The sequence below is a fragment of the Leptonotus elevatus genome, chromosome 8 (assembly GCF_054856555.1).
Source record: "Leptonotus elevatus isolate MCC_2025b chromosome 8, RoL_Lele_1.0, whole genome shotgun sequence".
Taxonomy (NCBI): Eukaryota; Metazoa; Chordata; class Actinopteri; order Syngnathiformes; family Syngnathidae; genus Leptonotus; species Leptonotus elevatus.
In genome coordinates, this window is record NC_141246.1 from 13,462,290 (window position 1) to 13,477,279 (window position 14,990).

Here is a 14,990-nt window from a genome sequence, read left to right on the forward strand (position 1 = left end):
TTGTTTGGAAGCAAATATTTGAGGCCCTGTAATTAGCCCAATACTATTAGCATTTGTCAAATCTAATATGAGTTGGGTTAAATTAATGTATTGGATATACTATTTACTTACCATTTCTATAAATTATTATTTTCTTTCTTTTTTTTTTTTTTTGTTTCCTGAATGTTTGTTGTTGTTGTTTCTCTTTCTTCCATAACGACGAATGTATGTTGAAAGTAGCGTAGTGGAGTGTGGAGTAGGATATGTGTATGTTTATATATCTGTAGGTTATGTGATTATGTATGTTTCTAACAAGTACCGTATGTTTTGAGTTTTTGGTCATGTCTGTGTATGTCTGTTTTTTGTGCGTTGTGACAAAGTTATATTTGTTTTGTTTACATAGAACTTGGTTTAGCTTGTTTGTCAGATTGTTGTTGTTTTTTAGGGAGGGGGGGTGTTGGTTATGTTTGTGACATTTTGTGTTGTGATGAATTGTATTTCTCTTGGCTAGATAGTCTTTGGTAAAGACTGTGGGTCAGATTATTTGTATTTTGTGTGTGCTTTTTGTTTGTTCTTTGTCAGTTTTTTTAATGATTTTTTTTTTTAGAAAATGTGTTTAAATAGGAATGTTTATGTTTCTGATTTTCATTAGAGCTGGGATGTTAATGATAGATGCTCTTGGACAGTTAAGTTTGTTTTGTTCATTATTTTGTACTTTCTTTTCTTCTTCTGTCCTTTTTATGGCAAAATAAAAACAATTTAAAATAAGAAAAAGAAAAAAATCGAAGTTTTCAACCTGGATTTAAAAGCATTTACACTCGGCTAAATGCAGTTTCACCATGTTTACTTCCAACTCTGTGTTTCAATAGTTGGCCCAAGATTGTTCTATATGTTGTCTATTCATTCAGTGTACACTACACGTTGACGTTCTGATTTTTTCCAAATTGTTACATCAAAACTTGACTAATTGAAATAATACCATCTCAACACTGACTTTTCCCGTCCAGGTTTGGTGAAGATCAGGCCAGACTCCAAGGAAGTCTCAAAGCATGACATTTTGTGAAAAGTTTAGAAGTAACCATATAGTACTTCCAGCACTTTCTTACCTTCCATGTCACAATAACTGTTACTATTAAATTCATTTTTGTTTCACAGAACAGAGAGAAGTACAGCACACATATGCAAACGTGCAAGGAGAAATATCAAAATGATCGACCATATAAATGGGGACTGCAGCCATGAGTTGAGTCTTTGAGGGATTCTGTGCAGTAAGGGTGCCTCAATTGTTATCAGGACACAGACTACCTCCAACTACTAGCTGCCATTTCTACCTTGCTCTCCCATCAAAACTGAAACTTAGCCAAAGAAAAAAAACATTTACTTTCAGTGTTGCTAATAGATGAAGTGAAACTTGTGACAGTGGCCCGTGTACTCTTAAGTATGGATGCAGAAAGTAAGTAAAAACTTAGAAGGACAAGTAGGTATAGAAGAAGTAGAGCAACAAGAACTAAAATATGTTTTGGAAGCAGTAGCAAGAGATAAAAGGATTTGAGTGCCTTTCACAAGAGTTTACCAAGCACAAGAACCAAAGAAGTAGCCTCGCCATCCTTATATTCGATTTACTGGAAAATTACTTGAGACCAAGGTGCAGGGACTTATTTACTTCATTCTTAAAAATGTAATTGCTCAGGTTTTAAAAATACCACATAGTAATCTTCACAAGTCATTTTTGAAAATTCGGTTTCCACTTTTGTTGGAACAATTTGGGTACCCGGTGCACAAAGCAGGTCTCGTCAATGGATTCTTGGATGGATTTGATGCGAAAGAACCCTGATCTCAACATCATCAATTATATTTGAGATGAACTGTAACAGAGATAGTGTGAGCCATGACAGGTGTACCAATACTATGTAATCCATATTTCTTTAATCCCTGTATTTCCTCGTATTATGATGAACACGCATAAGTGTATAAACTTACATTCATATTAGGTGGTGCCTTGCAATTGACTGGAGTCAAGGATGTAAATGGGCATGTGTGAACAACCCCCTCTACGAAGCAGCATCCAACTAAATAAATAAACAAACAAATGCCGGTAAATTAATAAATAAATAATCAAATAAAAGTGCCGTGGAACTGCAGGGATGAATTAGAAGGAAGTTGTGTCCGTTATTTGTGATAAGTAGCTGATTCTGAACAAAAGATGAAGGTATTATAGTGCATCAATTGTACACACAGCAGTGCATATTTCCTCACTTTATTTTTTTTTAGGGGGAAGCTGAGCTTCCCTTGCAGTCTTAGAGCAATCACCACTGGTCTCGAATGAGCGCAATCGTAACGATGTGTCAAAGTTCACAAGCTCATTTACACATTTCTTTTGTGAATCAAATTTCCTATTGTTGATTTTTTTCATAAACATTGCTTTAGATTTTCGAGACAACTTTATCCCCGATGTATCTTTGTGTTTGTGTTGTAGGTGCTACCTCGTCAGACGTGTGGCTTGTTCACTCACACCATCTACTATAAGGAATATCCTGGTGGGCCGAAAGAACTGGACAAAAGCATACGAGGAGGAGAGTTGTTCCTCACTGTACTTCTCAACCCTGTGAGTCCAACAGTTTCATTTTCACACACTTTCATATGAGGATTGTCCACTCTTGTTTGGATCATTGCATAAAAAAAAAAGCAGCGTCAAAAAGATTTCCTACTTCTTCCGCGTGTGTAATATCTTTTTATGTTTCATTTGTTTGCTTTATGTGCATGTGTTTTGTCGTCTTGTTGTCACCGATGGCTTCTCGCTGTGAAGATGTGTTCATCTTTCCGATTTAAATTAGGTCTCACCACAGGGTGGGTTGCTTTTTCACTCACACAGCCCCCCACACACACAAATACAAACACGCACAAACGCAAAACAAATCATGTCGACACATACTGCTGTGTGTGTCAGTTCAATTTACTTTTACTTGGACTTGAACTGCATGATCAGCTTTAATTCTTTTCTGACACGTGTATGTGCCGACAATTGCACACATCGTGGAGGACCGTCATCAAGGCCAGCATGGAAAAAAGATTTCAAACACACCAACACCGACACAAAAAAAAAGAGCACTGTGCCAAGGTCAATAATAGCAGGAAGTACAAAATAGTTTATCCCTTAGTTAGCTGTTACCCGTGATGTCCTGTCCCATCCTATAGGGGGCAGTGATGCCCATTTTGAAGTGGTTAACAACAGCCAAATGACAACATTCTCAGGGCAACAAATCAATCGACTGGACTTTTCTGCTTGTTTTAGAAAAGGTTTCGCCTCTCATCTGAACAGGCTTCATAAATTCATGCAAGAAGGCTTGGTACATGGCAGTGGTGTGGCTCTAACTAAAGAATAAATAGAAACGCTCTTTGCATAGGTTACCAAGTACAAACAGGAAACAACAGCAATGAACCCTGTGAACCTTAACATAAAGTATAGAAAATGGATGAAAACATGTTGACTCTCACATGAATGCTCCTTGATTCACATTCTACAAGAAGCCTCAGGAAGGTAAACAATATACACTAAAAAATGCAAGCCACAATTTCAACTTTCTTGTTTACATTTTCTTGTATTTTTTTTCCTCACCCATTCTTGTTGCTTTATTCTTATTTTTCAGTGCATCCTTCTTTTGTTAAATGCAAAGCATGTTGACCTTTCTGAAGTAATGATCAAAGTAAAAACAAGAGACACAGTTTACTTAAACCTATTTTATGCTACCCATTAGATGTGTCCATGTTTTTACTGAAGACAACATGCTGTCACAAACAAATCTTTTTGTAATCAATTAACCTATCGATTATCCCATCATAGCTCCAAGTGGAGGAGTTCAAGTATCTTGGGGTCTTGTTCACGAGTGAGGGTAGGTTGGAGCGGGAGATCGACAGGCGGATCGGTGCAGCATCTGCAGTGATGCGGACTCTGTATCGGTACGTTGTGGTAAATAAGGAGCTAAGCTGAAAAGCAGAGCTCTCAATTTACCGGTCGATCTACGTTCCTAACCTCACCTATGGTCACGAGCTGTGGGTCGTAACCGAAAGAACAAGATCCCGGATACAAGCGGACGAAATGAGTTTCCTCCGCAGGGTGTCCGGGATCTCCCTTAGAGATAGGTGAGAAGCTCGATCATCATGGAGGGAGTCAGTGTCGAGCCGCTACTCCTCCGCGTTGAGAGGAACCAGTTGAGGTGGCTCGGGCATCTGGTTTGGATGCCTCCTGGACGCCTCCCTGGAGAGGTGATCCGGGCATGTCCCACCAGCGGGAGGCCCCGGGGACAACACAGGACACGCTGGAGAGACTATGTCTCTCGACTGGCCTGGGAACGCCTTGGGATCCCGTCGCAGGAGCTGGCTGAAGTGGCTGGGGAAAGGGAAGTCTGGGCTATCCCTGCTAAAGCTGCTGCCCCCGCGACCCGACCCCGGATAAGCGGTAGATGATGGATGGATGGATTATCCCATCAATTAATTAAATAATCGCTTATCGATAGATAGACAGAACTTATGATGAAATTCGTGAATCATTCTCTTCTTTTCATCTTTTTATCATTTAGTTTGGCTAATTGCTGTTTTCCCTGTGCTCATTTGTCCTCCAATATGAGATGTCGCTCGTAACAAAGCGACCTTTTTAAACACAACAGCAATTTAAACCCGACATGACAGTCCTCTACCAGAACTCACATACGCACACACACCCTTACACACACATTCACACTGATGATTCACTTTCCTGTCTCCCTGCTAGGTTTCCATTTGCAGAGACAAAAGCTTTCGTTAGAGTGTGTGCTTTGCAATCAATAGCGTTGTGAAGCGCGTAGCTTTCATCCCTCCAGGCTTTCCTTTTGTGTGATGATCCACGCGTTGGTAACATTGTCACTTCCCATTCAATTATTTTTAATCACATTTGGCCCATGTTGGCACTTCACTGTCAACCACCAGCATATTGGATGCACAAATGCATGCGTCCCCGCATGTTTTTTTAAACTTTTTTCATCATTCCGGGGCCACATCGCCAATCATTAAGCCAACCCCCCCCCCCCACACACACACACACACACTTTTTTTTTTCCAAACCCCCATCCCCACCCCCCAAGCCCAAGCCGGCGATTGATTGTCTGACCTGGGCTCTGCAAACAGCCAATAAGGGCAAAGCAGTCCCTGGATAAATGGCCAGAGACGTGGTGTAAAAGCCAAGGGAGAGAGTGGAATGGAGGAGGGGGAGAAGGTGGCAGACGGATTGAGTTTTAATTTTCAGGCCACGGCATCTTATGTCACTTGAGAATCCAGAAGCATACAAAATATTAGCACACACACACACACATGCACAGGCCAATGCATATGTTAATGTTTCAGCACGAGTCTGACTGTATGTTTATCATGTGCGACTTGCTGACATCAGCATAGACGTAGACATTTATCAGGGCTGACATTTACCGATTAGCTCTGTCTCTCTGCTTATTAGCCAAACCCAAAAAGTCATCACTATCGCCTCCCCCGCCTCGCTTGCTTCCTGTTTTACCGACGTTCGCCTGTCTTGGTAGCTTGACTCTTTTTACTGTCTTTTTTCCCCCTCCAAATCCCCAACCGGAGCATCCCGACTTTGCGCACTCATTACTTTTTTTGTGTTGTCTCATTTCTACTCCCCCCCTCCACTTTCTCCAGTATCCTCCTGCTCACCTCTAATAGCTCTGGCAGCTATACACAAACAAACGCACACACACACACACACACACACGCACACACACACACACACACACACAGGTTTGTTTTACTATCTTTGTGGGACCATCTAATTGACGTAATGCATTTCCTAGCCCCTTCCCCTAACCCCAGCCATAAAAAATGATTGCCTACCCCTATTCCTTACCCTAACCTCAACCATAACCCAATTCAAATCTAAACTCTAAAACCAAGTCTTGACCCTCAAAAAGAGGTCTAAACTTGTGAGGCCCAGCAAAATGGCCCCACATGGACGGGTGGGCGCCACAACTCTGTGAAATCCCGAAATGTTGGCCCCACTATGTTCAGCAACAGGACAAACCGGGAGAAATTACAAAGTGGGAGCAAAGCAGTAAAAGATAGCAGAATGGAAAGACACAGTCGCTGTTGACTGGAGCGGACAGAATAAATTGAATTGGAATCATTTGCTGTATTGACATTCAGCTTTCGATTATCCACTGTGGAGACAGAGATAGCTAAATGGGCTGAGAGAGAAAAGAGAGAGAGGCAAGGGCAAGGGGAAGGGAGAATAAAACCATGAGGGGGAGAGGGTTTCTTTTTAGTAGCAATAACAATTCAATCAAGGAAAATTGTATGTGGAACTAAGTGGTTTGTAATGGGGAATAGGCTGATAAACATCCACTGGTGGATGAATGGATGTATGCGCTATATGGACAAATGGGTATTACACCCAGCGGATGGAGAAGAAAGGGTGGAGTTGGTCTTTACTTTTTGACTGTCTGTTTTTCTCGATTGTGGAGCACCTGTGGTCATTAATGCTGGACCATGAGAGATGGTCTGCTAGCTCGCCATCTCTCTTCAAGCTCATCTCAAAACTGTATAATGAAGTCAAAGGTGATGGTTCTAAAGTTCTTCCCCACCATGCTCAACCTTACATGCCTCTGTGAATTTTGCTTTGTTTACCGGAACACAGTCATGATGGAATATAAATCTGGGTTGATAAATAGACTGAATGAATAATGGACTTCGTGGAATGAAGGATGGATGGATGGATGGTTATTTAGCGGTAGTCGATACAGTGGATTGGATGGATGGATGGAGGGAGGGAGAGAGGGAGGAAAAGAGGAAGGGATGATGGATGGATGGATGGATGGATAGTTAGCAGTAGTCGATACAGTGGATTGAATGGATAAAGGGATGGATGGATGGATGGATGGATGGCGGGATTAATGTATGGAGGGATTAATGGAAGGAGGGATGATGGATGGATGGATGAATATTTAGCGGTAGTCAATACAGTGGATTGGATGGATGGACATACGGATAGATGGCTAAATGGATGGATTGATAGATGGAGGGATTAATGGATGGATGAATTTACAGACAGACGGATGGATGGATATTTAGAAGTAGTTGTCACAGTGGATGTTTCGAAATGAATGGGTGGATGTTGACTTCAGTCCAGTCCTTGGCTACAACATACATGTGGATGGATGGATGGACGGATGGACGGATGGACGGATGGAGAGACTAACATATGCTTAACCAAGGACAATTAAATAAGTAATAAAATAAATAATAATAAGTAAATAAATACATAATAAACAAAACTTTTTTGTCTTTAAAAAGAAAAACAGTGATTGTAAGACGTAGAAGACAAGATGAAGTATTTTCTCCCAATCATCCATCCGTGTTAGCGGAGGTTACAACATGTCATAACTCAACTACATGACTGGCCTAATCCTACAAGATTTTTATGTTTATACATGAGTGTGTGTATGTGTATGTGTGTGTGTGTGTGTGTGTGTGCGTGCGTGCGTGCATGTGTGGGCCTTGATGGATTTTGAAGAACATGACTCCATGTAGCAGTGACATGCTTCATCAGAGCATCTAGGTCAGTGTGAAGCGTGAGTGGGGAGGAAAACATAAAGTGACGTTTTGGGGCAGACGAAAACTCTCCAGCAAGACGTTCAAAGATGAGAAAGGCGGGCGGAATTGAAGCCATTTGCGTGGGAGCGTCAGGAGAAAGAGACACGGGACAGAGATTAAAAGGGGGAGGCTGCGCGCTTGGCTTGATTTCTCTCAGGTTTTCAAACCTCTGCTCTCAGCACACGAATGATTTCAGCGCAACCCCAGGGTTAAACTATTAGCACTGTATTCTTTATTAAAGGCTCAAACGGGCCTCGGAGAAACCGACATGCACAAAATGAGTCACAACAGTGCATGTTGGAGAAGAAAAAAGGTTTACACGGTTCACTTAATTGAATTCTAAGCCACAGTGGGTTGTTCCACTGCGAGAGTTTGGGCCTTCCACTGTGTCAAGTGGCTTTTTAAATTCAGACCCACCAAGGTTACATTCTCTTTCTTTTCTTTATGCTCCTCGTTTGTTCTCCCCTTCTTCCATTTTTCTGCTGCACTCCAATTCCGAATGCAATCAGCCTCTCTTTCTCCCTTTGTTTAATTTGGCAGCCAACTCTCAAACTCTATAATTAATGTTTCCATTTTAGTAGCCATTCAGCTTCTCGTTCCCTGTGACCTGCACATACACACACCACACACGTATGTCCCTCGCACCCAAAGCATTAAAAGCTATTGAGTTTTCCGAACAGTACATAAATCACTTTTTGCTCCAAAAAGAGAGACAGTGACGAAGGAGTCTTGAAATACATCTTATTTACATCACTGCGTATCTATTTTATAATGTCCACATTGCGCTCCTCTTCTCCCCCCTCCCCACCTTCCCATCTGCTTGACGCCACAGGCAATATTCCTTTCACATCCCAAACGTGAATAGAAGTCTCCAGTGAGAGACTGTCTCGTTCAATTTTGCACATCTCCAAGAATGCGCATCCATGAAAGGGGAGGTTTCCACGCCGTGATTCATAGGAAACAGATTTAGTAGCTGAGTGCTTGGTGATCTTCGCTGTCCTCCCGCTATCTTACCGCAGCCACCTACTAGATTGTGATGAAAACGGATGGACAATTCATCTGTGAGAGGCCAAAACACACTTAATTGTCGTGCATCCACATTGGCTCTGTACGCACATGAACTTGCGTTGTCGCTGCTGTCAATAGGACACGCACACACACTGCCGCATATGTCATCACATCAGCATTGCGAGCCTTTGTATTCACGACAGCTTTCGAGGTTGGCCGGATGCTGATCCGTCAAAGCCCAACGCTGTCGCTTTCTATCCACGGCAACCTTCATGCTTTAAAACAGAGCCCCGACGGTCCTCTGTGTGTGTGCGCAAGTGTTCACATCCACAAGCCCTAAATATTCTGACACACAATCCCTCATGCGCACACCCAACAAATAATTCATGTCTTAATGGCTAATGTTACCATTCCTTCCAGACATTCCCCATGTCCTCCAATCACAAAAGAAGCGTGCGCGTGCGTGTGAGTGTGCGTGTGTGTGAGTGTGTGTATCCCTTGTCTCTTTGATCATCCTGTAAGAGCACCAATGCGGACTAGCACACCATCACCCCCTTCTAATCCCCCAGGTGCCCCCCACCCACCTCCCCAAACACAGAATCCGTGTGAAGCCATGTCTGCCGTCAACACCCAGCGGCCGCCTGGCGTATTGCCTCAACACGATCTGTCACAAAGACTAAATATATCAATTTCCCAGTGTCTGCTTTGCTTCTCCAAGCTGCACTCCATGTTACATAACTAAATGAGCTTTTTTTTGCACTTTGCAGAGTGATAACAGATATTGATTCCCACTGGACAGGTGCTCTGACTTTCAAATAATCTAAAGTCACAGCAATAGCGATTGGAATTCCTACCTTAACCCTGCACAAATATGAGAAATTCAATGTATTACACTTTTGCAAAGCACAATACTGCATGCTTTCTACCATGGGTTCTAAACCTGATTTCGATTGAACCCCAGGGGTTCGCGAGTCACTCTCAGAGGTTTGCCGGAGGTCAAAACACACACACACGACTTATATGATTCATGATAATATGCCCCTGCAGGTGATCATGCTACATTGCTTGGCCTACCTGTGCTGCGGGGAATTTGGTGTGCTCGGTAGTCGATTTGTGACTGTCGTGATGGTACGACGTGTGATTTCTTCATTATTGTAATCCCTTCATGTCATACTGTCAAACAACAAAAGAAAAAAGAAAGTAGTCGGACGAATAGGTGTAACATAAATTCACTTGTATAATGAAATGTATGGTGTGCCACAGGGTTCAATTCTGGGGCCTCTTTTTGTATCATCTTAAAGAAGAAGTCAACCCGTACCCCCTCAAAATTCTTGACAATAATATGTTATAAGCAGCCCCCCTAGTCTCAATATGATATGGTTAGGCAGCAAAATCCAGCCATTTTTATCAATATCAAAAGGCTGCCATTTTGCCACTTGCTGTCGAGTGAAAATTACATCATAGTTGCTCAGGTCTCAGGTAGCAACCAATCACAGCTCAGCTTCAGAAAACAGGTGAGCTGTGATTGGTCGATGCTGAGTCCTAAGCAACTGTGATGTCTTCTTCAGTCAACAGCAAGTGGCAAAATGGTCGCCCGCTGAGATAGATAAAAAAAGGGTGGATTTTGCTGCATAACTTATATTCCACAAATGTAATATTAATGTAATATTAATCAGAAAGTCATGTTTTTACTAGTGAGGTCATATATAACATTATTGTCAAGAAATGTTTGTTGGTTTCCCCTTTAAGAAAACAGCGGTGGTTGTTTTAGAGTGCTCTATAAATTTAGAGTTGAATTGAATGATGGGAGCCAGCGTCCCAACTGCATGCTTTGCAATGCCAAGTTGAGCAATTCTAGTCCAGCACAACTAAATAAACACTTCCTTAAGCTGCATCGAAATGGAGAATACAAGAACACAACACTCTGAATTCAAGGTGAAGAGAGCCCGATTCGATGAAAAGCCTACTCTCCCTGTTCATGTTCACCAAGCCTTCTACCTTTCTCTTGAATTTGAAAAAAAAAATCATACATTATTTTTCAATAAAAAAGGGTTCAGTGAATGCGCCTAGGAACCTGGTGAGGTTCAGTATCTCCAGCGAGATTAAGAATGGCTGCTTTATAGCAATGATCCCTTTTACCACTCTGTTTTTATTTCCCTTCCTCCACAGATCAGTATATTCATGACTCACCTGTCCAACTACGGCAACGATCGTCTCGGTCTCTACACATTCGTCCACTTGGCCTCTTTTCTTCGCTCTTGGACAAACCTGAGACTGCATACACTTCCTCCTCCTCAGCTCGCACACAAGTACTTCCAGTTGTTCCCTGAACAGAGGGACCCGCAATGGCAGGTGTGTCTGTGTTGTTGTATTTGGGTGTATGTTTACTTACAGCATGTGATAAACACCAATTTATGTCATGTGTTGTTCTAATCTGCTCATGATGTCAGGATCAGAAACTCTTTATCATTCAATAGAGGGAAATTGTGGTTGCAGAATAAATACATTTCACTTGGGCTAAATGAAACCTGAACCCCTTTTTGACCTTCTTGTACGAGCCCTAAAGGGAAACCGCTCAAATTCATTTTGGAGTGGATGATAAGAACAATTCAAATAGCATTAGCCTTTCTCAGGACCTGTCTATTATACATGCACCTGAGCCTGGTCTGGTGACCTTCTTCTTTGTGTCTGGCAACATTTATACAAGATTGCACACAACATGAAACGTGCTCTGTAGTCCACTCACTTGAACTATATGATCTGGGTTTGTGAGTAAAATGAAGATATTAAGAAAAATGTCATGTTGTTGACTGAAATACTTGGCATTCTTGTTGTGGATGCGTGCAGTAACAGATGTAGAACCTCATTAATCATTTAGTTGCAAGGCCTCTTTCAATAATGCATGTATGTTTAGATGTTACATTTGCATTGTAGCACTGCACATAAGCAGTCCTCCTTTGTCTGTGCTCCTACAGAATCCATGTGATGATAAACGACACAAAGATATCTGGTCAAAAGAGAAGACCTGTGACAGGTTACCCAAATTCTTGGTGGCAGGACCACAGAAAACAGGTAAGCCCAGCAGCAATATTGATATTGTAAAACAATGAGTGGTAAGACAGACAAACAGAGAACATTTGCTGCCAATGTGGCCACACTGTGCAGTGTTTTTGTGAATAATGGGCTCTTTTGCATGTTTTGGCAGATGAGAAGGATTAGTGAATCAGATGTTGGCATAAAACCAATATTGTAACACAGTTACTTGACTTCGACTTGCTCCAGTGCTGTCTGGCATTCACGTTTCAGCCATAGAAAGCCTTGACACAGCAGGCCCTATTTTCGTGCCCAGCGCAAGTTTAGCGCAAAGCGGAGACTAACTTACTATGGTCTACTATATTTCAGACAAAGGCGTGGCTGCCTGAACATGGAAGTTCTGCTCCCTACTGTATCATACTCAGAGCTGTCTAACATTCCTAATTTTCATTTACCAAAGTATTAGAATAGGTTTCATTGATGCAGTGCGTTTTCTAAATAACTGCAAACTGCAAACACAAAACAACAACAACATGTTGTTAAATTAATAACTTGGCAATGCAAGGTGATAATGCTTGGACTGGTCATCTTATTGTACACGACGATATGCAGCAGCTGCAGAATAGTAGCTGCTCTGTAAACAAGGCCATTTCCCACACAATTGATGAGCGGCAATTATTTTAATCCATCTATAGCTCTGGATCCTGTAAATGGGAGACCATTATTCTTCCCACATGCTATTTTATTTAGAGATAAAGAACTGAGCAAACACCTCTCATGCCTTTCGTTTTCCATTTTAGTCTCCTTTAAAGAAAACAACAAAGAGATACAATGCTTAAAAAAATGCATTCAACCACCGCCACCACCACCACATCAGTTTTACTCAAATTATTTGTATGTGTCTGAAATGGTTATTAGACCAAGGAAGAAGCTTTTTGATAATCAAGTATCATTATTATTAACCATTAGTTTTCAAGTTGACTTGAAGAGGAAATAATACAGCACATTAATATTTATTGAATTATTTATTCAAGATATCAACATTATACTTTTTTTCCCCTTTTTTTTTCTTTTTTCAAAAAGAGCTCAGTATTGTTCATTCGGTAATGTCATCATCATTGCTCTTCTTCTTTTTTTTTGTGTATGTGGGTGAGTATGTGAATGTGTATGTGCGTGCGTGCGTGTGTGTATTCGTTAGCTCACCAAAAACCTATTAGAAAAAATCCCATACCGTTCACCAACTCCAGAAACATCAACATTATACTTATTGACCTGTATTCCTGGAGTGGAAAAAAATGCTTTAGTGATGCTGCTGTGTGAGAGAGAAGCCCCAAATTTGGGTATAAAAAGGTGTATTTGCTTCTATTCCTGTTTAAAATGGTAAAATGTTGGGCTCACTGGAAATGAAAGCATCTGAATTCTCTTTGACAAATATACCTGGTGGAGCTTTAAGAAATGTGTTTGGTAATGTATAAATATTTTAATAGAAAGCACATTCATTGGTCGACAATCTACTGAGAGCTATATAAGAAAACTGTTCACAAAAAAAACAATAATACCCAATTATTATTGAAACGGCGTAAGATTTATTTTATTGTTGAGACTATAATTATATTATTTTTTTAAATACTACGTGTGATGCGATGTTGTTCTCTGTTAAATGATGTATTACGATCTTGAATCTAATTGTAAAGGTGTAGTTAATGGAGTGTCTGGTGCGGGTGTAGAATAAAAAATCGGCACGGACCTTTGCACACAGGATTGCCTGCTTGTAATGCCATTAATTCTTTACTGCCATAATTAGTGCTTAGCACGAGGGGTGTGAAGGTCTCTGTAATGGTGCTGATTAACCAGGTGTATTATGACCGTGAGTCACTATGGCAACGGGAATATTATGGCGTCTGTAATTCAAACACCTTTTTTTGAATGGGATCCTTGTATGTCAGAAAGGTTGGCACTAAATGAGAGGCTGAACAAATTTGTGAGGCGACGTGCTGCAGGTAAAAGGGACACAAGAACGGACGTTTTGGAATAATTTGACGGGCATGCCTGTGATCATTAGAGACAGACACATGGTATATTGTCAGCAAGTTGACTGGTGGAGGGAAGAGAAAGAATCAAATATGGCTGAGAGGGGTGACATCTGTCATACATGCACACACTCCCGTGTGCTCAACTGAATTAATCAACCCCTTTATGAATTATGCCCTTTCTTGCAGGGACGACAGCACTTTATCTTTTCCTCCTCATGCATCCCTCCATCTCCAGCAACTTCCCCAGTCCAAAGACCTATGAGGAGGTCCAGTTCTTCAACACCAAAAACTACCACAAAGGGATTGACTGGTGGGTACACACACTCTGCTATCTTTTAATGTGCTCGTCTCGGCTTTTTTTCTCTTTCCACCGATTGGCTAGAACCTAAGAAGAAGGGAATGGTTGCAAACAAGCAATTCCATTAAGAAGACCCATTTCTCCTTGCAGCCTTGAATGACACATAAAGCATTTGGATGTCTTCAAAACGATCCTTTTAAGTTTTAAAATAAAAGCTAGCAGACATGCATGGGCCTAAATTGACCAATAAATGGGTCGTTTAGCTGGAAGGGATGCAGATGCTACATACTTGAAAGTCATCTGTTGGAATTGTATAGGCAAGTCCTTTTCAATCTTTTTATTTTTGTTTTAGTTTGCAAATGACTTTTACAACTTAAATCTGACTTTGTGGACACCAGTACGGCTCCATCTGGTACTATCTGAAAGTGATTGTGTTTGTGTTGCTAGAAACGTGTAATGTAGTCCTTGTGCTGGGGTGTGTTTGTACTCTAAAGCTGTTCAACAAAGCAGGTTCTAGTAGTAAGGTTAATGATAATGAGCCTATGAGTGGACAAAAAAATACTAAACATCATCTATCAATCATTCATCCATCATTTTTCAACATTATACTCTGTGCTTCGCCTCATTTGGGTCACAGGTGAGCTGAAGCCAATTGCAGGGCACATACAGACAAACAAGCATTTACACTCAGATTCACATCTTTAGACTACTTACAGTCTTCAATTAACCTCACATGCATGTTTTCTCAAAGAGAGAGCCCGGACACTCAGTAAACTAATTTCAATCGCTTGTATTCGTGATCTTGTTCTTTTGGTCATGACTCAAAAAGCTTGTGACCATATGTGATAGTGGGAACATCGATCAAATCAAGAGCTTCGCTTTTTGGCTCAGGTCCTTCTCCACCACGACAGACGGGCGCAGAGTCTGCTACACTGCAGACGCTGTACCAATCTGTCTGTCAATCTCCCACTCCATTCTTACCTCACTCCTCACTCGCATACTTGAAC

General features: G+C 41.3%; 1 protein-coding gene across 2 annotated transcripts in view; it reads left to right on the forward strand.

The window, feature by feature from the left end:
* Positions 1–14,990, forward strand: part of ndst3 (N-deacetylase/N-sulfotransferase (heparan glucosaminyl) 3) — a 60,255-nt gene that overhangs the window by 35,767 nt on the left and 9,498 nt on the right. For both annotated transcript variants that reach the window (XM_086083536.1, XM_086083537.1), the window contains exons 6-9: positions 2,456–2,584; positions 10,789–10,971; positions 11,595–11,691; positions 13,872–13,995. In XM_086083536.1, coding sequence (XP_085939662.1) covers positions 2,456–2,584; positions 10,789–10,971; positions 11,595–11,691; positions 13,872–13,995 — 533 coding nt within the window. The remainder of the gene's footprint in view (positions 1–2,455; positions 2,585–10,788; positions 10,972–11,594; positions 11,692–13,871; positions 13,996–14,990) is intronic.